At 46.2% G+C, this 24910-nt stretch overlaps 1 protein-coding gene across 2 annotated transcripts in view; it reads right to left on the bottom strand.

Moving 5' to 3' along the window:
• The window catches only part of LOC119161418 (protein spaetzle 5), a 110872-nt gene that overhangs the window by 28569 nt on the left and 57393 nt on the right, over positions 1-24910 (bottom strand). For both annotated transcript variants that reach the window (XM_075879314.1, XM_037413874.2), the window contains exon 2: positions 2229-2488. In XM_075879314.1, coding sequence (XP_075735429.1) covers positions 2229-2488 — 260 coding nt within the window. The remainder of the gene's footprint in view (positions 1-2228; positions 2489-24910) is intronic.

Consider the following 24910-nt stretch of genomic DNA (forward strand, 5'->3'; position numbering starts at 1 on the left):
TGTTTGCTTTCGAAGGATATCCATGCGGGCAGGCACTTGAGATGATTTAATATCGCTGCGCAACAGTTGTTACACGTTGAGAGTGCACGTTTGCGCCAGTAGAGACATTTGCACAGACGGCCGTTTTTTGTTTGTTTAAAAAAATCAGGGATAAATAAAATAATATGAGGGAGACTGTTCATGAAAATTCATTTACACACTCGAGTAACCGCCAGTCTTGCTACACACCGGACAGGTAATCAACGATTCGTGCCGATGAACTCTCCACATTTCGGGGCCGGCTATAATTTAGTTGGACGTGCACAGACGAGCGAAGTACCTGCGTTTCGTCAATCCCTTCGTTGCTTCACCCATTCCCCATTTGAAAATAAAAAAAGGCACGAATTATGGACGACGCCGCGAAATTTTCCTAAAAAAGAATGAACGGGATTTTGCGGAAGGTTAAATGGGCCGAAAAAGAGTTCAGTATTTTAGGGACTCGAAGAGCTGCTTGTCAAGCCGTTTCTCGTACCAAGCGGTATTTTCCAAGCGCATTTTTTCATTATTATTGTCTGTTTAATTACGTTTACATCGACCGAACACTGGACGCAGTCCTTCGTGTAAGAAAAAAAAGTACCTCTCAACCACATAACCTCCCCGAAAAAGCCATTCAATTGCTTAACTAAACAAAAGATGTAATCTAATGTGAAGCAGACTTGCTGGAACATTCCGTGTTTTCGTCTCAACTCGTCGTAGTCGCACGTAATAGCTTCATTTCATGGCTTGCGAAGAACACAACGTTTCATATAGATTAAACCAGTGAAACTTTTCTCAAAAGCTGGTAGCTTAAACTTGTTTAAATCGTTATGACGACGTTCCAAATGAATCAGTCATTATACCAGAGACGAATACATTAAACAATAATTTGCGAGCCTCGTTTTGTGAACGTATGAAAAGTAAGGTACCCCTTTAGGTACCTAAAGGCGAATATAGGTGAACACATATTTAAAACAACTTTATAGCGTATTGCTTTTTAGTCCCTAATAACGAAATAATACAAAAGAAACGTTCACCGTAATAATTATATTTTCGCAAATTTAACCAGCCCAACACCTCACTTTGCTGACGTTCTACACGATACTGACCCATCATGCCACTGTTTAACATAATGCCAACGTCGTAATATATGGTCCTCATGTGCTGTCTTTGCTGCGCATGTAACGTGTTTAAGAAATGCAACCCATAGAAAAAATCATCTTATGATTCAGACCCAGGAATTATTGATACTGAGTAGGCGCCATGAACCAGCGTCATTCTGAGCTTTTCCTTGATCTCTAAAATCTTGAAATCATCAATATGTTGTTTTGCAAGTATACTATTGCTTTGAGATTTCTGGGTGTTATTTATTGTTTATTAGGTAGTGTGAATTTATGTTACACCTTTGTTTTGCGAACCTCCTTTTCAGCTTTAACTCGTACAGCAAACATATATACTCTATAATACACTCTAGCTTGTGTTCTGCCGATTGTTGGCACGCATTTTAAAAATCTTCAACCCCCACGATAATGCCCGCTGCGTGGCTACTTGTGTGCACTCTACTTGCTTTTCTGTTTCAGTTTGGAACCTGTACAGCATAAAACATACAGTTATGTGCTCTCTGTTCATCGCTGTAGAGGCCTGTATGTTCTGCGGTGCATGAGCATGTTAAAGGATGCCCGATGGTCGAAATTACCAAAGCCCTTCTCTACGACACCTCTCATAATCAGATGAAAGTTTTATTACCTAAAACACCTGATTTTAATACGTGTTCTGTTTTTATTGCTTTCTAGAGTCTTTCCTGTAGCTTATTTCCTGTCAGGGGCGCATGCTCCAGTTAGGTTATTACTCAGACTTCAGTCGCATCCCCCAAAGTAATACGGTATAAATTTTTGCCTTGAAAAAACCAAACTAAAACAAACGTTTTTTTATGAGCAATGTGCACTGCCTAACGAATTCTTCATTTTGACGAGAAAATAAATTCGATCTACAAAACATTACTGTCAAACAAAGCGATGGCGAGCCGCAATCCTCCCCATCTTTGGATCCAAGCGCTTCACATGACCCAGGACTACACTAGATCAGGATTATCTCTCGTGGAGCACTGACCCAATAACAATAACCAGAATAACATTACGCACTTTCGACGGACCACTCGTCGCCCAAGCGTTCATAGCAACCGAGACAGGGGACGTTCCTGGCGCGCAACTCACGTCGGGTAAGTGGCGTCTTCAACGCAGTATGCGCTCTCGCCCAAGCCGCGGGTCTCGCAGGCTGGCATTCCGTGTGAGTCCAGCCGCGGCCTTAGCTCGCCAGACGTCGGGTAGAAGACGGGTCGGCCCGTGGTCGGCGGCATGCGGCCGCTCGGCGGTGGCCCTCGCGCGCTGCGCATCATCTTGAAGCCGTGCGGTCGCGTCGGCGACGGTCGGGTCGCCCCGCAGAAGCAGCACGCCAAAGCCGCCAGCCACAGAACCTGCACAGACAGTGGACCGAGCCAGTCAGACATGGTGCATTGTGATTCGTGTACGAGTGAAAGGAATATGCATTCTCTTGTGACTTCGCGCTATACAAATAGATGGTTGTCAATTATCCCTTTCATAACCACCATTCCACCACCTTGCGGGATTCCACAAAACTCATTTATCCTTTTCTGTGTCCATGTGTCTCGAATTGTTTACTAATTCACCCGCGCATGGCCAATCGTTAACATCCGGGTCCGTTATTCAATTAGTGGAGAACCCTCCGCGGAAAGGAGTTGGTTTTGGGTTCGGTTGTCAGACCAGGACGAATATAGATGCTTTCCTTTGTGAGAAATTATTAGGGCCTTCCTTGTGGCTTAGTGCTAAAATATAGTAGTTGTCAATTACCCTTTTCGTAACCTTCCCGTCACCTTGCCGGATAATGTACGCACCCTATGCATTAGAGATGTACCACCAGCACGACGGTGGTCCCAGTCAGCCCATCCACGAGTTAAGTGCCAACCACTGGCACGCGTATGCACGCGCCTACGCGTCAAAAGCGTCTAGTAGCGCCTGTGGAGGAAAAGGGCGCGCAACTACTGGCACGCGTCGACCGCGTTGACGCCCACGCGTCCAAGGCCGATGCACAATGTTGCTTGATCTTTTGGCTTAGAACTGTCCAAGTTCAGCACAGAACGGCACATTCTCAACTGGAGCGGGAATGTAGGTTTTAGAGGATATGAGAACACGTTAACAAGTTGATAGTGCTTCAAACACCACAGTTTAGACTATTTTAGAAGTAATTGACATTTCAGTGCCCAAAGTAACTACAGCGGTATGCACCAGAAATCAACATCGGTGCGTGCGCCGCTCCCGCGAATAAACATTCGCGTCTAGCATACTGTACGTTTATCATAGGCGTGTGCAGGGTTCTTCTTAAGGAGGGGGGGGGGGGGGCAAAAGTTTGTCTCAGTGCCCCTCCCCAGGGCTGACTTAGCACCCCCTCCCTATTATGTTAATATATAGAGTTGACATTGAGCTCTCCCCCCCCCCCCTCCTCTCTGTGGTGAATGAGGCGTGGCTGCCCTCCTGATCAGGTTTACAAACCACCGGGTTTCTATACCTGCACTACCAAAGTTACTAACAATATCTTGCATATGCTGGTACCTTCAGTATATTTACCAACATATTTTATATCAGTCAACTTAATATTCACGCCTGCAACTTCATGATCTGACAGAATTAAGTCAGTCATAAGACTACAATTGAGGCCAGAGTAGCAGGCTTTCGGCTGATGTGCGTGTTCGAAATATCTTCTAATGCAACAAAGCACACCTGGTTTTTATTTATACAACTGATATTGGCCATAAGATAAGAACCAAATACTGCGTAGAATGCCTTCGGGCATTTTCCATAGTCGAAATGTGCTCTAATGCAACTAACTGTGCCTGACAATTCATGATGTGACAGATATCGGTCATAATATTGCAACGGACCCCTGTATGGAAGACTTCTGGGCGTTGTCTTTAGTCACAGTATTCTCTAAAACGACAAATGACACCCAACTGTTCATGAACTCACAGATATCGGTTATAATATTAGAACTGAAACCGTAATGCAAGACTTCTGGACGTTGTCTTTAGTCAAAGTATTCTCTAACACGACAAACGACACCCAACTATTCATGAAGTCACAGATATCGTCATAATATTGGAACTGAACCCTGTATGGAAGACTGCTGGACGTTGTCTTTAGTCAAAGTATTCTCTAAAACGACAAACGACACCCACCTGTTTATGAAGTCACAGATATAGGTCATAGTATTGAAACTGAACCCTGTATGGAAGACTTATGGACGTTGTCTTTTGTCAAAGTATTCTCTAAAACGACAAACGACACCCACCTGTTTATGAAGTCACAGATATAGGTCATAGTATTGAAACTGAACCCTGTATGGAAGACTTCTGGACGTTGTCTTTTGTCAAAGTATTCTCTAAAATGACAAATGACACCGAACTGTTTATTAAGTCGCAGATATCGGTCATAATATTAGAACTGAAACCTTAATGCAAGACCTCTTGACGTTGTCTTTAGTCAATGTATTCTCTAAAACGACAAACGACATCCAACTGTTTATGAAGTCACAGATATCGGTCATAATATTAAAACTGAAGCCCTAATGCAAGACTTCTGAATGTTGTCTTTAGTCAAAGTATTCTCTAAAACGACAAACGACACCCACCTGTTTATGAAGTCACAGATATAGGTCATAGTATTGAAACTGAACCCTGTATGGAAGACTTCTGGACGTTGTCTTTTGTCAAAGTATTCTCTAAAACGACAAATGACACCCACCTGTTTATGAAGTCACAGATATAGGTCATAATATTGGATCTGAACCCTGTATGAAAGACTTCTGGACGTTGTCTTTAGTCAAAGTATTCTCTAAAGTGACAAGTCGCACCCAACTGTTCATGAAGTCACAGATATCGGTCATAATATTGGAACTGAACCCTGTATAGAAGGCTTTCGAATGTTGTCTGCAACCAAAATGTTCTCCAATGCAACAACCCACACCTACTCTTCATGATGTGACGGATTTAGGTTCTGAGACTGTAATTGTACACTGTGCAGAGGGCTTTCAAATGATAAGCGTATCGGAAATACCCTCTAATGCAATAAACCGCACCTCGCTCTTAATGATACAACAGATACTGGTCATAGGAATGGAACCAAGCATTACATATAATGCCTTTGGGCATTTTTTGTGGTAAAAATATGCTTTAACGCAATTAACTGTACCTGAAACCTCATGATAAGACAGATATTGGTCATAGGACTGCAACTGAACCCTGTATGGAATACTTCTGGATGTTGTCTATAGTTAAAGTATTCTGTTAAACGACAAACTGCACTCAACTATTCATGAAGTCACACATATCGGTCATAATACTGGAACTGAACCCTGTATGGAAGGCAGTCAAAATGTTCTCCAATGCAATAAAACACACCTGACACTTCATGATGCAACAGATATTAGTGATCAGATTGGAACCAAGCACAGCGTGGAACACTTTCAGATGGTATATTTATTTATTTTCAAATACGGCAGCCCAATGTGAGGCTACTGCAGAAGTGGTGTACATATATACAAAATGAAAGCATTTAAACAGTGATATCACAGTAATTGTGCCAACATAAACAAATATCACTACCCACTGAGTGCACCCCAATAAGAAATGAGAGAAACAGAACATTAATATGATACAAGTGCCTCCAAAAAGTCAGACACACTGGTATCACGAACAAAGTCAAGTAGATCATTCCAGTGTTCGACAACTTTATTTGAACGCGTTGGAGAGCACTACAAATGACTTCTAGGCTGGACTGTCATTGCAGATCAGTGCTCTGTTGGAGGTTTCTGCACTTTGCAGCTAGTTTCAATATCTTTTAACATCTACAAAGTGCATCTGACACTTTTTGATGAGACAGAAATTGGTTTTGAGACGGCAGCCAAGCACTGTGGCTTTCACATGTCATAAATAGTCAAAATACCCTAGAATGCAATAAAGCATGCCCAAAATTTTTGATCGGACAGATACCGGTCATAGGATTGCACCAGAGCACCATACAGAAGTTTTGGCAAGGTTCTTAACATAACCTAACTGAATGTGCTTAAGTGCATGCATATATAGTCCAAGTTAATGTGTATACTAAAAACCTGAAAAGAAATGAAGCAGTCCTTGGAAACACATACAAAGATTCAATGTTTGAAACCATCTAATAATATCTTCAGCTCATTACAGTCTAGAGGAACAGATAAATACATGCACAGTTCTGAAAGATCTCATAAGTCACATGAGGTACTTTTTGCATTTCTTCTATACAAAGTGCAGTAGAGTACTAGTGCACCTTCATTCTTTCTGTGCATACATGTGGTGACCTTCTCTTCCTACTATTGTGTCATCGTGCAGCTAATTTCAAATCAGGCGCTTCTCACAAGGTTTTCAGTTATCTGTCTAGCTGTAAACAAAACGCGTGTTATATTATAGTGAACTGTAAAACGACGGAGAAGCACCACCGTATGCCTACAGCTATGAGTATCAGAATGAACTATAAATTAAGAATGTGTATGTTAGAATGCCTCCAAACAATGTATGTGCAACTGAGCGTGGCCGAGAAGCAGAACAAGCGAGAAGTGAAATAGCAGGCAATACCAGCAGCACTTAATCATGCAACTTTCTTTTTCGATCACCACAGCAACGCACGCTCTAGTTTCTATCTTGGATATGAATGGACATGAGACTGCTGACAGCTGAATGTGTCAGCGTCGCTGGTACCCGCCACGAAATCACATCACACTGATACCAACCAGAGCACGCTTGTTAATAGCTTGGCAACACACGAAAACGATTTGCACCGAAGCCAACGAATGTTTCAGCGTCATACAATTCGCGAATACACTTATATAAGTACGTACGATTTCACATCACCAAAATGTGCTGGCTAGTGCGAGGTTCACTTTCAGCGATGATGAATACCGATGTTGAAAACAAACACAGTGTAGATAAAAACTCCTCCGTATGCACTTCGCAATGTTTTGGGCGTCGTATACGGTGTCTATGTTGCGACGGAAACTACCGTAGATCTTTCTCAGCCGATGTTCCTCGCATGTGTTGGTTCATACGAACTAGACGGTAGAGGCCTACGCTGGATCCAGATGACACCGCTCTGAATTGCCTCCGCGGTAGGCGAGGGCTCACGCTCAAAGCTTCGAACCTCCGCAGTCTGTTCACACTTATTTTTAGCACAGAAAATCACAAATCAAAGCACAAGAACACCGACATGCTCCAGTAGTCTGTGCAATGTTTTCGCTCGGCCGACGATCGCACTCGGGACCGGTGCCGGCATTTGGTGGATTTGTCGGCGTCGCTCGAACTCGGCACGAAACCGCGTCACGCTGGTAGCACTCGCAGTCGTTCGTCGTTTCGTTGTCGTTCTAGATTACGAAGCGGTCATTCAGGAACGTTTGGAGTAGTTTTCATGCTTGCTTTGAGCACTCGGCTGTGCCTTCGAAGCGGCGGCCATTAGGCACAGCATTCGGAGTCATCGCGGCCTCTGGTTGGTTGGCGCGCGGCCTCTGGTTGGTTGGCGCCGCTGTACGCGTGGTGACGTAGCGTACGCGAGGCGAAATATCAAGCCCGGCTTGATCCCTCGCGCCTGCTCGCGTATGCCCCTCCGAAGCCGACGCCGAGAGGCGCATTTGACGCTTTTGACGCGTAGACGCGAGCATACGCGTGCCAGTGGTTGGCACTTTATGCGAGCTTATGAAGAGGTGGCGTTCAGGGGGCGTAGCTGTGATATTATTTCGGGAGGCCCCAGATCCCCCATGTGCATGTGTGTTTTTATGTGCGCCGCCTGTATGTCATCATCATCATCATAATCGTCGTCGTCGTCATCATCATCATCATCACCACCACCACCCCCACCACCCATCATCACCATCACTATTATCCTATCCTAAGTACATTGCAGGACCAACACTTCTCCCGATGATCTCCAATGTGCCATATTTTGGCGAGCGGGTTCCATGTTATGCCTCAGAGTTTCTTAATGACTCTACCTACGTAACTTTCTGCCTCCCTCGGCTGCGTTTCCAATTCCTATAGGTAGCATGCCGTCGCTCTTACTGACCATCAATTATGTGGATGTATATATAAAAAGTAACCCCGCCGTGGTGGTCTAGTGGCTAAGGTACTCGGCTGCGGACCCGCAGATCGCGGGTTCAAATCCCGGCTGCGGCAGCTGCGTTTCCGATGGAGGCGGAAATGTTGTAGGCCCGTGTACTCAGATTTGGGTGCACGTTAAAGAACCCTAGGTGGTCAAAATTTCCGGAGCCCTCCACTACGGTGTCTCTCATAATCATATGGTGGTTTTGGGACGTTAAACCCCACATATCAATCATTATATATAAAAAGTACATAATCTACGAGAAGGGAAAGGGGGCGAGGAAGATGCTTGCTCAGAGGCGGAGAAGGGTGAGGGGTATTGTTGTACGTTCGCTCTGATGGGGAGAGGGTGCACGTGCAAGGACGCCTAGCCAAACTTCCTTGGCAAGGCAGAAATTACATGCACAGTAGCAGCGCCTCCACGGAAACCATGGCTACGGCTACAATAGGCGTTTTGTGCGAGTTGCCTGGTGCAATGGGCTAGGCGGCTGCGCCGAAGCGACGAGGCAGCGTTTCAGCGCAGCTGTCAATTAGAAAATTGTTGCGCGGGATCCACATAGCTCAACTTGAATAACTAAGAAATATGCTTAAAAAGCCCTTAAACAACAACTAGTTCAAAGGTGAGGCAGTAGTTTCATTCTCGCCTTCACTACTTTTTCTACAAGCGCCATCCCCTCCTCTCCACTTATTTCTCCATAAGACTCGTAGAATGCCCAGCACTAAGCGTTCAGTCATTAGAATTTTGCGCTTTTTGACTACACGCTGCTGCATCCAATTGCGCAGTCACAAATGCAAAAAAACAAAAAAAAAACAAAGTGAAATGAGCTAATCGTGCACGATAGTCAGTCTAGACTAGGCGGAACTGAAATGTGTCGGCAACGCAAACATGTTAACATGACTAAGGAGACAATTCATAACAGATATCTCTAGTATATCGATCAACCCAGAGTTCATTTCACCCATGACGTCACGTGAACGAACTGCTGGCGTCACAAATTGGACGGCAACAACGAGGCACGCCGGGAGAGAATAACGCCCCTGTTCTTCGTATTTTCAGTGTTTGTTTAAGGGCCCTTTTATGTAAAATGCCTAAACTTGAGAGAAAATGTAACGTTGGACGAAAGTGGCGATACCAGATGTAATAGTAGAATAAACGACTACTACCAGCATAAACAAATAATGAACAATGATACAAGATAGGAATACTTAGAAAAGACTAGCAAACCTGCGAAACGCAATAGGGACGTCGGATTCACTTTTCGAAGGTTTTTACGGAATGGCGGTGGCTCGAATGTTTTTCTCATTCCTTGTGGTTCTCCCCCAGCGCAGTGTAGTTATGGCATATGCTTTTCTTACTAACACTTTTGCCTTGATTCACTCACTTCATCTCTCTCGCTTTCTCGCTGCACCCATTGACGGGGTTGTGGCTGATGACGATGCTGCTAACTTGCTACCGGCAGAATTGGAACCTGGCGCACGTGAGCGGCCCCCGTGCCTCTTCCCATTACATATGATTCGCCACACATTACTTAACCCAGCCTGCGTAGAAACGTCAGAACGATGCAAAACACTTCCTTGCAGCGCTACGCACGCTTCTTCAGAGAAGACCATGGGCTCAACTTGCCCGTAAGAAATGAAAACATTCTTTCAAATGTTTTTTTAGGACGAAGCATTTTAGGACAGAAGTGCTAATTGTACTAGATGAGATGCTGCCTACCGGCCACTTCATTGAAATCAGTGCATGATGACATTAACTGCATGTGCATTCAATGTGAGCACCCGCGTGACGATGAAGGTTAACCACCGCCGGCTGATGACGTTGTGTGGATGTCTCGCATAGCACATACTGAACTGCTGCCAGAATGGATTGTGAACGGTGTGATCCATGACCATGAATATTCCAAGACGTTACACGCCACGTATGATGACAATATTTTAATTTGTGAGCGTTACATGAAGTTTTATATTACTTAATTAACCACTTCTTCAAAGCCTCAAGGCTGATTAATTCCAGCACGCGCACTGGCGCCGAGCGATGTTCCTAACTCGGGCTGCAGAAGTGGCGCATTTTCCACTCCCCGGCTGCTTTTCCTCCTCCCGTACGCACACTCTTCATGAAGAATTTTTGTCTTTCTTTCTGCCGTGTCACTGTTTAAATTGAAGCGCATGTATCATGAGAGAGCTTTAGCTGGCCGGGTTTTTTGCCCCGCCGGGGTGGTCTAGCGGTTTGTGCGAGTTGCCGGGTGCAATGGGCTAGGCGGCCATGCTGAAACGGCGAGGCAGCGTTTCAGCGCAGCTGTCAATTAGGAAACTGTTGCGCGGGATCCACATAGCTTAACTTGAAGAACTAAGAAATATGCTTGAAAAGCCCTTAAACCACACCGAGTTCAAAGGTGAGACAGTAGTTTCATTCTCCCTTTCACTACTTTTGCTGCGTACCCGAAGGTCGTGGGATAGAATCCCGGCAGCAGCGGCTGCATTTCTGATGGAGTCGGAGATGTAGGTCCATGTGCTCAGATTTGGGTGCACGTTAAAGAACCCCAAGTGGTCGAAATTTCCGGAGCACTTCACTACGGCGTCTCTCATAATCATAAGATGGTTTTGGGACGTTAAACTTCACATATAAATCAAGCTGGACGGGTTTACAAGGGAGCGGGAGAGCGGAGAGGGCGGCGGAGGGCGACCCTAAACCACACCAAAACGATGCTCCCATGATGGGACAGTAAGGCCGAGATAGCACCGCATCGTGAGCCCTCTGGAAAGCCCAAAGTTGCGATGTTATGTCCTCCACCGCCGAAACGTAGAGTAAACAATTATCAAATTTTCGTGTGCTCCTTTATTCCTAATTATATTTGCACCGGACCCACAGAATTTTAATTTTTTGAATCATATATATATATATATATATATATATATATATATATATATATATATATATTTATATATATAAGTTGGTATGAGACATGGCACAACGCTCCCGTTGTGCCATATCCCATACCTTCCCTAAGACTAACTGGCCCATTGAATTATTACTCCCACACACATATATATATATATATATATATATATATATATATATATATATATATATATATATATATATATATATATATATATATATATATATATATATATATATATATATATATATATATATATATATATATATATATATATACATTTATTGAGTTTTTATTGACTAAAAGGGACTCACAAAGAGTGGAGTTTCAAATGCGGAGCAATCCTTTGAAGACCAAAGGTGTTTTGAGGGTTTCTACATTTACTTATCTACATATCTGGTTAGATACGTCTTGGTACTCTCGTATTCGCCTCATCACTTTTGTAAAAACCAAAATTGCATATGGGGGCACGAAGGTGTGAGAACATGTGTACGATCCTGACATAACGCGAAAATAATGTGTACGTCATGAAACTTTCTTTGAGGCATGTGTGTCCTATACCCATATACCACGTGCTGCGGTATACAAGTATGCTCCTTAAAGTTCGCATCTGCCTAGGAGCAGCGACAATTAGACGTTGGTAGTTTAAACGCGCGAACCTTTGAAAAATTCGACATCATCACCATAGACTCGATGAGTGCAAAGAATAGAAACGAGTATCCCAACAGGAATCGAACCCCAGCATTTCGTGCGGCATGCAATCATGTATTCTACCATAGAACTATGCAAGGTATTGAATCTGCTTTGGCACTGCGCAGAAATCAAGTCGGTGCAAAGTGACTATGGTTACTATGCTAACTATCTATATTTATGACATGGAGATAAACATTCCGTATGCACTCCTACTATACAGACGCACGTCATGTCTATAGTATAGACATCAAGTGTGGCCTCAGAATCAGCTCCGCTTTTGCAGCAAACGCCTAAACGTTATATACACTCATATGAATCAGCAAGCTACAATCTAGCGTTGCTCGGCAATGGAAGAAAGCGCTAAATAATGACGTTTGAATCATTGCCCCATAACGCACACTTTGCTTTCGTAAAATTTACGGCCGTGCCCTAGAGTGAGTGCTGTGGTCGCGTCAGGTCACCACTTCTTTACAAAAAACGTCGATGTATAGCCCGTAATGCATGTCCAAAAGAAAGGAAATGGGGCATATACAGATATATCGCTGACAACTTCGCATGAAACTGATTCCCCGCAGTTTATGAGTCTGCTGAATTTTAACGTGAAATGGTCGGACGCCGAGGTCCACTAAAGCTTAAGCGACGTGTTTTTGTCACGGAAACGACATCGAAAAAAGTGTACGCAATCACATGCCAAATAAAAAGTTTCCGTCAATGGGCGTTGAACCGATGACCTCTCAACAAGTTCCAAGCTGGCTATCCGCAGCGTTACGGCCACATGCTGCTTCGAACTGCCATGCAAACACTCTTTATATATGTAACACTTTTCTCTGAGAGTGATATTTGTCACCGGGGAAAGGTCGCCCTCTTGAAGTGATAGTAATGAAATGATTCGTCATTACTTTGACCTCCGCGATTAGCACCCGCAAAATGTACTGCTGCACGTCTGTCTCGCCCGGTGCGTTTTCAATACAAGTGCAATTTTGTCAACGCCTTAATGCCCCACGAGGTGGCTGCCTTAGCTCAAGCGTTGTAAAGTCCCTGGACTTTAAAGCGTCGGTCTCGCTCATAGATTTCATCGAAACCAAAAATAGCCTGCATGCGACACGTGCGTATACCTCCCGTGGATGTAATAGCGTGTCCCTGGCTTACGCGTGCCTCGAACGGCCGGGCAACATGCAGGGGCAACAGAACGCAGTTTCTTAGCTAATAAAGTTCAATCCCACTTTAACAGGTCGAGGGCGGCCGCCTTTAGCCCATTTTTTGCTTCCATTGCAGCAATAATAATAATAATAATAATAATAATAATAATAATATGGATGGATGGATGCATGAAAAACTTTTATTGGGGTCCTGAAGGATTCCACCCCCGTTTTATAGGCGTAGGATCGCGGGCCGCTCCCACGTTGGGACGGGGAGGCCCAGCCTCAGCGCCGCATCGTGGGCCTTCTGGACAGCCTTCAGTTGTTGTATGAGAACCGGACTCGTGAGCATTAAATGAAAGGAGTTCTCAGAAAATTCTTCATTTTTTCTTTGTAAGGAGGGGCACCTCCAGAGCATGTGGTTAAAATCACTGCGATTCTGGCAGTCCGGACAAAGTTCTGAAATATCGGAGTAGTGGCTATAGGTTACGAGGCTAGGGTATGTTCCCGTCTGAAGCATGCGAAGAGAGATTGCCTGTGGCCTAGACAACTTTTCGTGTGGCAATGTAAATGACCTACGGCCTAATTGATGATGCTTCGTGATCTCGTTGAAGGTAGCCAAAATGTCTCTGAAATGAAGGCTGGTGGATGACTCCTCTGTCTGAGGAGCACAAGTCCCGGCGCGGTAAATAATAATAATAATAATAATAATAATAATAATAATAATAATAATAATAATAATAATAATAATAATAATAATAATAATAATAATAATAATAATAATAATAATAATAATAATAATATGGAAGGTTCAAAGTCCCTAAACCACATCATATATTATACGAAGGAAAACATCGTCTTAGTTGTTGGTTTCCCCAGCGTGCAACCGACAGTGACCACTGTTGAAAGTGGGGAGTGGGAGGCTCAGCCCCCTAACTTTTCTCAGTGGGAAGGCTCGCGCCTCCCTTGTCCTCCGGCTCAAATGCCTATGCTTCATAGAAGCCCATACGTTCAGAAAATGGTGGCTGATCAGCTGCTCATGGCATAGAGTTTCCTAAAATTAACTAGAGCGAACTCTGGCGCTGCGATCGTTCATTGACCATGCACTGCAAATAAAAATAAGCCAAGATGGAAGTAAATGACTTGTCCTCTAGCGCGTGACCCGATGGGGGTTTTATAAACTTCGTCCGGAGGGAGCAAAATATAAGGACGGGGTTTTTGTGTGTATGCAGGGAGGTTTTATTTACATCCATCGGGGAACTTTTTCACGACAGTATGGGAATTTGTATTTACATTCATCAGAAAGCTTTTTAGATTAGTATGGTAGTAAGTTCTTAGATAAAAAAATAAAACGTCGGCCGCCGTTCTATGCGTAACTTCAATTAAATTACCTCCGAAGACACAATATTGATTGCACCTACACATACATGCACACAACGTGTGTGTTTAGACATAGTGGTTAACGATTTAGAGTACTTGATACTCTACAATGGGATAGCACTATGCCGTCCCGTGGGCCTACGCAATCAAGCGGTTGTCGTAATGTTATAGCATACTTGAAGGCCACAATACTTTGGAGGCCATAATACTTTATTTTGACCTCCCATGTAGCTCTTGGAGAACTATTCTTTTACGAATAATTAGGCAATAAAGATTCACGAAATAAGCTTAAATTTTGCATTGACCTGCTCGAAAATCTAAAACACACACACCTTTTATCCTAAACTCGCCTAATATTGAACACTTTTTCTAGTTATAGCAAAACTTCACTATTAACTGGTGCACAGTCGCATAAACTGAATTTTTCCGTTGGATTACGGTGTGAAAATCCATAATAGCCACTAAATCGTACGCAAAGCCCGCGCGGCTGTGCGTGAACACTTTAACGGCGTGCATTCCGCAGCACCAGCGAAAAACCGCGACACCGCCGCTACCACGTTCGACCGCTAAGCCTCACTCACGAGTACGGCACGGTTATACGACGAATGACAGCCGGCGATCACAAAATGCTTGCTGCTGCGCTGTTTTCGTCGCCATTATTTTTTACACGCATAGAAATGGGCGTCCGCTATCCACGCAGTTTGGGCTACGGAGCTGTTGACTTAAACGAACGAGACGGTTCGCAGTCGCGGTTCCTGTGGCTCGCAATGCATGGGCACGCCGTACACCGTTTCTGTGCGTTCGGCGCAAACCTTTGCATTAATGTTTTGCGAGCTGTGGTCAGAAGGCGCAGCAGAGAATACAAACTGTTATTCCTTCCAGCAGCCTTCATTTTCTGTGAAATACACTCTTTGCTTCGCCGGTGGCCGGAGTTGGCCATGTGAGCTCTCTATGCAACCGGCATGACACCGAAGGCCAGCGAGGCCTTCTTACCGCTTTGTTAAGTTGCAGCCGGTGAAATACCGATTTCGAGAAGCTACCGTCGTCTGCGGTCGGGCGAGCGCGTCGAAGGCGCATGCAGCTCTCTCACCGGCGGCCGGCAAGTTTCCAAGCTCCCGTCGAGCTCCGCGCTGCCCTCTCCGCTCGCCCGCTCACTCGTAAATCCGCCCAGCTAAAACTCTCTATTTTTTGTTTCTTAACTTTCACGGAGAACGAAACAAAAATTAAAGTACTCGGCGACAGAGGAGCTATCGGGAAGGAAGACAGCTGTGCTTAAAGAGCCCTTAAACAAGCAAATCGAAAGCGGTCGACCCGCCGAGCGCTTGTGTTGTTCTATCAGTGGCCTTCAAACTTCTTACGCCGGGGCTGCGTCGTCGATTAATAAAGAACCGATCCACCGGGAAGTGTACGTCGATGACTCGACGATATTGAAAAGTTCCATCGCGCCACCAGAAAAAAAAAAAAAAAAGCTTCGGTTATGTCCACCGAATCGTTGTGCGAGTCGGTGAAACAATCCTGCAGGAATTTAAACATGGACTGCTTGTTGGCGAAGCTTTTTTTTACAATTGCAACCTGTCTTAAGCCGGTGACCGCGTGCCTCGGTGCGCGCAGTGCGGCGAGTGTTGCACACGTGCGCAGAAATTTTACGACAGAGAAGGTTAACCAGAGGAAGGTCTTGAGCCGTTCCGCCGCAGAGAAGGAGACACATTGCGCTGCCGATCAAAACTGCGAGCGCAGTGGTCGACGCGCCCCTCCGCATTTACATTTATATCGAGAAAACCCGCGGCGACAAGATGGCCCTTTCATCGACTTGGTGATAGCCTCGCCAAGTGACGACTCGGCGACACCCAAGCATCCGCATTCACCGTTGCGCGCCACGCAAGACAGCGACGCGAAGAGAAGCAACACAATCGGCAAGGGGAGGGGAAAAAATAGAGGTCGCACGTGCTGGACGGACTCACGATAGATCCAGACGCGATCTCTATTTTTCAATCCCCCTTTCAATCCACGTGCGGAGGGCAGACGCATTGAAGATCTCCTACCCGAGGCAACACCAAGGCTACCCGGAGGACTCAGCCCACTAAAAGAAAATCATTGGGGAGCGTGTGGAGCTGGGTTGCGGAGCGCATACCGCCGCGCGCATCGTGTTCTGCAGAACTGCTGCCTTTCGCTACCACTAGTACACAGTCCGCACGAAGTCACACATCTCGCGGCACGGCTGACGACTTTGCTCAGACATAGCAGCCGTCAGTATAGCGCGCTGATAGGACTACTGACACGCGTATCGTTTGAAAAGCGCTCAGACGAGGTGATCTGTAAGCTGTCTAACGTACTTTTCTCGATTACAAGAACACAGAGGTTTTAGCAGAGTGTAAAACTTTGTAGATGTCATGATCCCACCACCAATGCGCTTCTAGTCTCGCACTAAAAAAAAAGAAAAAAGAAAAGAAGGTGAATTCATTGTCAGCATCAAACCTCGGTACCTCAGCACAGCAGACCGCCTGTCCAAGAATCAGGCAACGGTACACTTATTTTTTCTTAATTGCAGTTATATTAGGCATGTTTGAGTCTATCAATTCAGGTTAAAGAACACCAGATTGTCTATAAAGTGCTACAAACTTCCACTACAGCTTGCTCGCAATCACAAAGTGATTTTGGCACGTAAAAGCCCACAAATTATCAATATTAAGGCAACAGCCTCGTCTCCTTTGATATGTAGGATTCAACGTCCAAAATCACCATACGATCATGAGAGACGCCGTAGTGGAGCGCTCCGGAAATTTCGACCACTTGAGGCTTTTAACGTGCACCCAAATGGGAGCACCCGGCCCTAAAGCATTTTCGCCTCCATTAAGAATGCAGCCGCTGCAGCCGGGATTCCATTCCGGGACCTACGGGTCAGCAGCCGAGTACCTTAGCCACTATAAACCACCGTGGCGGGGCGTTACACTACCTCACTTTAGATGCCTCATCAAAAGCGAAATTTATCATCAAACACGGAAACGCGACTGTAGGCGCCGGCGTCCCGTGTTGGCGGCGTCAAGTTCAACACGAGTGATGCGAAAAGCATCACCATGTGATGACGTCATCTTACGGTTTCATAATGACGTAACAGATGCCAAAAATTGTGACATAATCGTGACGTCACGCGTTGAAGTCATCCCGCACGTCATCGCTTGGTCAACGATGGTCCGATCACAAAGGCAGGGTAAAAGCAGGTAAGGTGCAGAAATCTCTCGCAGCAGGTCGGGCAGTACTGACACATCGGCAGATAAGTGAAAAAAATAGGAACAATCACTTCGCCTTTGGTTCATCTTAGGCGAATGAATAGGTGACCCAGTGAGTTTGTTTATTATTACGCTCGATTCTATCGTAGCAGACGCTAAATTTCTCTTCGATGATTGCCGCCTGCCTGTGTCGCACAATGAAGCACGTAATATGTAGCACACCAGTTTTCATTAGGCCAGAGTCAAAGTCCTCCCGTTATCAGAGGGGAAAGATACTGCGCCTTTCAGAACGCGCAGTTTATAAGAACGAGAGAAACGCGTGCTCCACAGACGATTATACATTGAAAATATTTTGGTTACAAAATGGATTGATTGAATGATACGTGGGGTTTAACGCCCCAGAACTACCATATGATTATGAGAGACGCCGTAGTGGAGGGCTTCGAAAAATTCGACCACCTGTGGTTCTTGAACTTGCACGCAAATCTGGGCACACTGGCCTACAGCATTTTTGCCTCCATCGAATATGCCGCCGCCGCAGCCGGGATTCGATCCCGCGACCTGCGGATCAGCAGCTGCGTACTTTAGCCGCTTGACCACCACGGCGGTGCGTTACGGGACGGATCCTTCATCGCTACGCGTGCCACATCGCACCTTGGCACGTACATTGCACCATGACACGTTGAATGCAAGACATGACACGCGCGATGCCTTTGGGTGCCAAAGGCATTTTAATGTGGAATAAATATTAATACAAATACGTGCAATAATAATATACGTGCACCTACATAAAGCTACATAAAGCACACGGACTTTGAGCATTTTGCCTCCATCTAAATGCGGCCGCCGCGGCCGGGATTCCATTCCGTGACCATCGGGTCGGCAGTCGAGCCCAGTAACCACTACACCACCGTGGCGGGTGCCAACAATGAGCGTATAATCTACAGAACTTAAAGAAACATTAGGCAGTTCCCACGTACCTTCAAAATCGACGTCATCCGAAGCATATGCGTAGGGAAGGTGTTTTATAAACATATTGTCACGTGCTTGTGGCAAGAAAGCAAGATATACGATGATACAGTTATGCATGTGCTATGTAGGGCAGTAGAAAGGACTAAGAAGAAGAACTCGCTTGCGCGTTCTATTGAAGAGATCGACCTGCTCCTGTTGTCTTGATCTCTGCGTCACGGCCCCTGATTTGACGTTGTGATACTGGTGGAGGTGCTGGAGCCCAAAATCTTATGCAGTACAACGTTGCTCAGACCCATTCACTCAGTCCGGAGTCTTACATCCTCGTCACGACTCCTGCGCACCACTTCAGCCAGCGCCTACTAGGCCAAAGTCCAGAGCACGCACGAAGTCCTTTTCTTAATAGCATGGCAGCTCCTACCGAATCCACAGTTCTCGCTCCTTTGAAGGCAGCTCTTTCCTCGCAGATGACTCTCGAACGTCCTCACGTTCCAAACATTTTCCATGAGAGAGAGTATGAGCATATCGAGGACTGGCTCGAACAGTTCGAACGGGTCACTGAAGCTAATCACTGCAGCGAGAATTGTCCATGCCTATTTCATACTGAAAAATTGCGCTCGCACGTGGCACAAGAACCGCGAGGATACTTTCCAAACTTGGGACATTTTCCGCCGCGAGCTACTCGAAACATTGTTGAGCTCGAACCAACGAGATCGCGCACAGCTACTGATTGAAGCCCGCGTGATAAAGCTCAACGAAACAGTCGCCATGTACGCAGAAGATATGATCCGTCTGTTCCGACGAGCTGACCCTCACATGCTCTAGGCGAAGAAGTTGCGTCTCCTAATGTGATGTGTTAAAAAACCACTGTTCGTGGGCCTCGTACGAAATTCGTCCACAAAAATAAATATAATTTATAAAAAGGCGACTGTCATCGAGCGCGCACGGCAACAACGATGCCACCACTTTGACCGTCAGCTGAACCACACGGCAGTAAGTGCTGCAGCTCAGAACACAACCGTCTGCGAAAGTTCTCTGCCACAAATGATCAGGGAAATACTGCGTGAGGAACTTGGTGCCCTCACCGTTCCACCTACCGAGTAGCCGGTGGATTCCGATACCAATCGTCCACGAGGAGTTCAGGCAAGCATTCGCATCACCTGAGCAATGTCCTGAGCCACATACAGCGAGCTATTGATGTCGTCCGTCATCCTACACCATCATTTGAGCCGACACCATTCCAGTCACAGCCCACTGCCGTGCCTTGGTGGCGACGGGACTCAGTAAGACGACCACTAGTTCGCCGAACCGACTTGTGGCGCACGGTCGACCGTCGACCTATTTGCTTCCGCTGCGGGAAACCAGGTCAAATCCCGCTATTGCCATCATGGTGATTCCTGGTTCGGCAATTTTTCAACTCTCGCTTCCTTTCATTTTGAAGACCGTCGCACCCACGACGCCGATCACCTGTCGACCGGTCAAGCAGCTCCACCTGGTCGTTGGTGATCTCATCACCTGCGGGTCATACTTCCTCGAACCATCAGAGCTACGCTGACGTCACCAGAAGCCGTTCGCCCCGCGCCGGGAAAACCAACTGCTGCGTCCTCGGTAGGCAAGGTTGCCAATCACAGAGACACTCAAATGTACTCCTTACTGCCGCAAGTAGATATGACGACGAATACGGCGACAAATACTAATGCCGATAGAGTTGTACGAGCCGATTTTGGCTTTTCATAGACGGACATAACGTGACAGCCCTGGTTGAAACTGGCACCGACTTCTCAATTATGCGGCAAGAGCTCACCAACCCCTTAAAGAAGGTCTAGACACCGCGAACAGGGCCGCACATTAGAAGTGCTGTTGGTCAGCTGATGACTCCTACCTGTATAAATGCACCACTCGACTTCACATCTGTGATTCAAGCTTCGTCACCACTTTTGTGTTGTAAAGAGCTCATTTTGGGCATGAATGCCCAAAATCCCCAAAATGAGCGCTTAACAGCACTCTGTCATCAACACTCCTGAACGTATGGTGATGTTTTGTGCATATTGTATGTCTACAGCAGTAGTGAAGAACTACGCAGGCGTCTGCGAGTAGCCGTTGATGTGACGCTCCCACCGGGATTTTGCTGCATAGTGTCAGTGTCATGTGGGTGGCCATACCATAAGCATGTGATAGCAGAACACATAGTTGCGCTTTTGCTTACGCAAGGTATTTCGATCGCGAGACGTATCCCGGCACTGACTAATAGAGAGGCAGAAGTGCTCCTCACATACTTCAGCAACGAGCGCCGTCAAATCAAGAAGGGCACCACAATTGCCTACTAAGACGGTGGAGAACAAACCGGGCATTGTTTTGCTTTACAACCGGACGACGCGACTGACCCTCCCTCAACAGCTTAGTCGGTGGACACCTGCTCCACAGTGACGCCCTCTCATAGGAAGCGCCTGCTTGAACTGATACACCAGTTCGAAGACTGCTTTTCGTGTACGTCAAAGGCCCAGCAACCACCGTTGACAAAGCACTGAATCAATACTAAAGACAGCACACGACCTATTCGGCAAAATCGCTACCGTATGGCGCCAAAAGTAAGCGAGGAGATTCAAAAGCAAGTACAGAAGATGCTCGAGGTTGACCTCATACAACCTTCGAAAAATCCTAGGGCGTCCCCTGTGGTGTTCGTCAAAAAAAAAAAAAAAAGACGGCAGCTTGCGCTTCTGCATAGATTATCGCAAGTTGAATCAAGTGACGCAGAAAGACGCTTACCCACTGCCTTGCATGGACGATTCGCTCGACAGGCTATGTCATGCGCGCTATTTCTCGTCAATGGACCTACGAAGCGGCTACTGGCCGGTAGAGGTCGACGAGATAGATCGCGAGTAAACAACCTTTGTCTCGTTCGACGGCCTTTACAAATATGAGGTGCTTCTTTTTGGGCTATGGTCGGCACCAGCCACTTTTCAGCGTCTCAATGGACACAGTGCTATTAGGTCTGCAGTGGTAAGCTTGCATGGTCTATCTTGACGATGTTATTGTATTCTCAGCAACATTAGAGGAACATCTAAACCGTTTATTCACTGCCCTCTAAGTCATACGTTCGGCCAGCCTTACTTTAAAGCAAAAAAAAAAATGCTTCTAGGTGTCAACAAACTCAGCTTCCTATAGGCCACGTCGCCAGTCACGCACCACGGGACAAAAAGGCCGTGATGCACTTCGTAGGGCTGAGCCCCTATTACAGATGGTTCATCAAGCACTTCTTGTCTATTTCAGCGCCACTCACACGACTCCTACGTGAGAACGTTTCCTTCTTTTGAAGTGAACAGGAGCAAATGACATTTAATGAACTACGTTAGCGTCTGAAATCACTTCCAGTTCTTACGCACTTCGAACAGGAAGCCCTTGCAGCACTTCACACTGACGCCGGCAATTTGCGTCTGGGTGCTGCTCTGGTGAAGTGGCAAGACGGCACTGAAAACTAATAGCCCACGCCAGCAGAACTCTCTATCGCACGTAGGAGAACTACTCGACTACCGAGAATGAATGTCTCACCGGGCGGTTATCCAATTTCGACCACGTTTGCACGACTATTCATTCAAGATTGTCTGTGTGCTGGCTCACCAACCTGAAAGACAAATCTGGCTGTTTGTCACGCTGCAGTCTTAAAGAGTTCGACACAACCATCACGACTAAATCCGAGAAGAGGCATACCGACGCTGACTCAGTTTCTCCTGGCGACGAGAACAGCGACGCTGCACTCTTGGGAGTTGTCAACACGACCACTATTGCATAAGAGCAGCGCAGTGACCCTGAGCTGTTACCACTCATTGATTACTAAGATTACTTCAACGCGCTTTGCCTCACGCCAGAATCTCTTACTTCCGTGTATACAAACTAACTACGACAAACAAACGATTCTATTCTCGGCCATTTCGCTCTGGAATTCACTAACCTCTGATATTAAATCTTCTAAATCACTTTGCGTTTTTAAATCCAAACTAAAGACTTTCTTGTTAGGCCCTTCTGTTTGATTGAATTGTAACTGTATTATCATGTCTTTTTTTTTTGTTGTGGTATTCATATCCACATTTTTTTTGGCGATGACGAGATTGACGATGTATTTCTTGTTTTTTAGTGTTCCTGCTTATTATTCTAATGGTTTTTTGTTTTTGTTTTTTATTCATCTTTCTCTTTTTATGCTGTGTTTATTTGCTGACAATGTATTTCAGTGTTGCTTGATGATGATTACCTTTTTTTTTCCATCATGGGAGGTCCCGCCTGCGGTTCTTACCTTGGGACCTCCCAGTGAATCTGTACCCATGCACTTTTCCATGTTCACGCTAGATGAATAAAATTCAAATTCAATTCAATTCAATTCAATTCAAGGACGACGTAAGGACGTTCCGCGGTTATTTGATGGAGGACTGCCATCTTTTTGCATGCGGAACGATGTTCTTCACAAGAAAAACTTCTCTTCAACTGGTAGCACTTACTTGTCGTGCCTACATCGCTTCGAGAAGAAAATATGGAAGCGTGCTATGATGAAACCACTCGTTGTCATCTAGACTACACCCGAACATTGTGCCGACTGCGATGCAGGTACTACTGGCCAAAGCTACGTGCTGCTGTTAAACATCACGTTTAAACTTGCGCCTACGGTCAAAGACGCAAAGTGCCTCCCGGCAAGCTAGCCAGTCTCTTATATCCAGCCGAAGCACCAGCAAAGTCGTTCGCCCAGAGTGTAATAGATTTTTCTGGGCCCATTCCCAACTTCTACCACAGGGAACATGTGGATTATTGTCGCCACCAATCACCTTCCTCGTTATGCGGAGACTAAAGCTATGCAGCACGACACATGTATCAGCAGAAGCTGCTCAGTTCTTCATTGAAAATATCGTCCTTCGGAATGGCACTCTAACAGCAGTGATCGCAGACAAAGGAACTGCCTTCACTGCATAACTTTTGGAGTCGGTTCTCAGACTCGGTGGTACAGCTCACAGGAGAACTACTGCATATCGTTTGCTGACAAACGGGCTAACGAGGCGAGTTAGTATGAGGCAACCATTACCGGCGTGTTGTATGTAGCGCAAATGATTCAGCTGATGCAGAGCGCTGAGCCAGTTCCCTACCGGTCAACTAACGAAACTGACCGGTTCCGCAAAGGTGAACACGGAAGATCTGCGCACAGGAAATAGGGGAGACTCCTTCGTTCACACAGTTCACGAGCGGAGCTGTCAAGGTCGCCCCCGTTCGGAACTAGAAGAAGAAGGCTTACTCGGAAGCGCGTCTAGCAAAACTCACGTCAACGCGGTCGTCTGAGTTTAAGTCATTGTTGGCATGCCATCGAGAATGCCGCAGGGACGCGACCACTGGGCTAACTGAGACATTGTCGTGGCACCCAGACGAGCTTATCCTCCCTCATTCTATGTAATTACCGAGTGTTGTTAGGATGGCGGGGCGCCTCGCTGTCGCATGCACACCTCGTCAGCGCACAGGGCCTGACGGTGTACTCACCGTTCTTGAGGAGGCTTCTACGAAGCAACGTTTAATGAGAGAGCTGACGGGGCTCGAGCGTGAGAAAAGTTATTGACGGAGGTCAGCCGACGGAGGGCAGCACAGCCTGACGTGTGAGAGAGCGTGACACACTGAAAACGTATCCCTTCTCGTGTTGTATTTCGTAACGTGATTTTTACCAAAACAGTGCCTGTAATGAAAGTGTTTTTGCGATTGGTTGTGGTGATGCGAGCCCATACGTGCGATCGGCGTGTGTGGAGACGCTTTCTTTTTCAACCGACGGTTGAAAAGAGGGTGCTTCAATGCGAAATAGAGAGTGAAAGTTCAGGCTTGGACTCGGGCAGATGCCTGAGGCTGCAGTAAAGCGTCTCTTCACCAGACTACGGCTCTTCCTCCATGCTGCACCGTGCACTCGGGTAATCGAGGGGCGTCCATTCTGAACCTCAAACACCTTCCCTCTTTGGCTAGCGTAGAAGCTACTCGAGGAGAAGAAAATTAACAGCAGCGCCACAGTAAGACCCTCACAGACATGCTCTGCATTCATGTACCGTCTGTTCGGTTGCGGCGGCTGTATTTTCATTGGAGGCGGAAATGCTGTAGGGTCGTGTGCTCAGATTTGGTTGCACGTTAAAGAAGCCCAGGCGGTCGAAATTTCCGGAGCCCTCCAATGCGACGTCTCTCATAATCATGTGGAGGTTTTGGAACATTAAACACCACGTATAAAATATAATGTACAATCTGTTTCACACTTAAGAAAAATCTCGGAGCGCATGACATCGCGGTGCGGCCAGCGCTGCAGTCGCGCCGGCAGCAGCTCGCGCGTGCGCAGGCGCTTGAAAAGCGTGGTGTTGAACCGCATCGTCTGCAACAGCGGGGCGCACTGGCCAC

The sequence above is a fragment of the Rhipicephalus microplus genome, chromosome X (genome assembly GCF_043290135.1).
Source record: "Rhipicephalus microplus isolate Deutch F79 chromosome X, USDA_Rmic, whole genome shotgun sequence".
Lineage (NCBI taxonomy): Eukaryota > Metazoa > Arthropoda > Arachnida > Ixodida > Ixodidae > Rhipicephalus > Rhipicephalus microplus.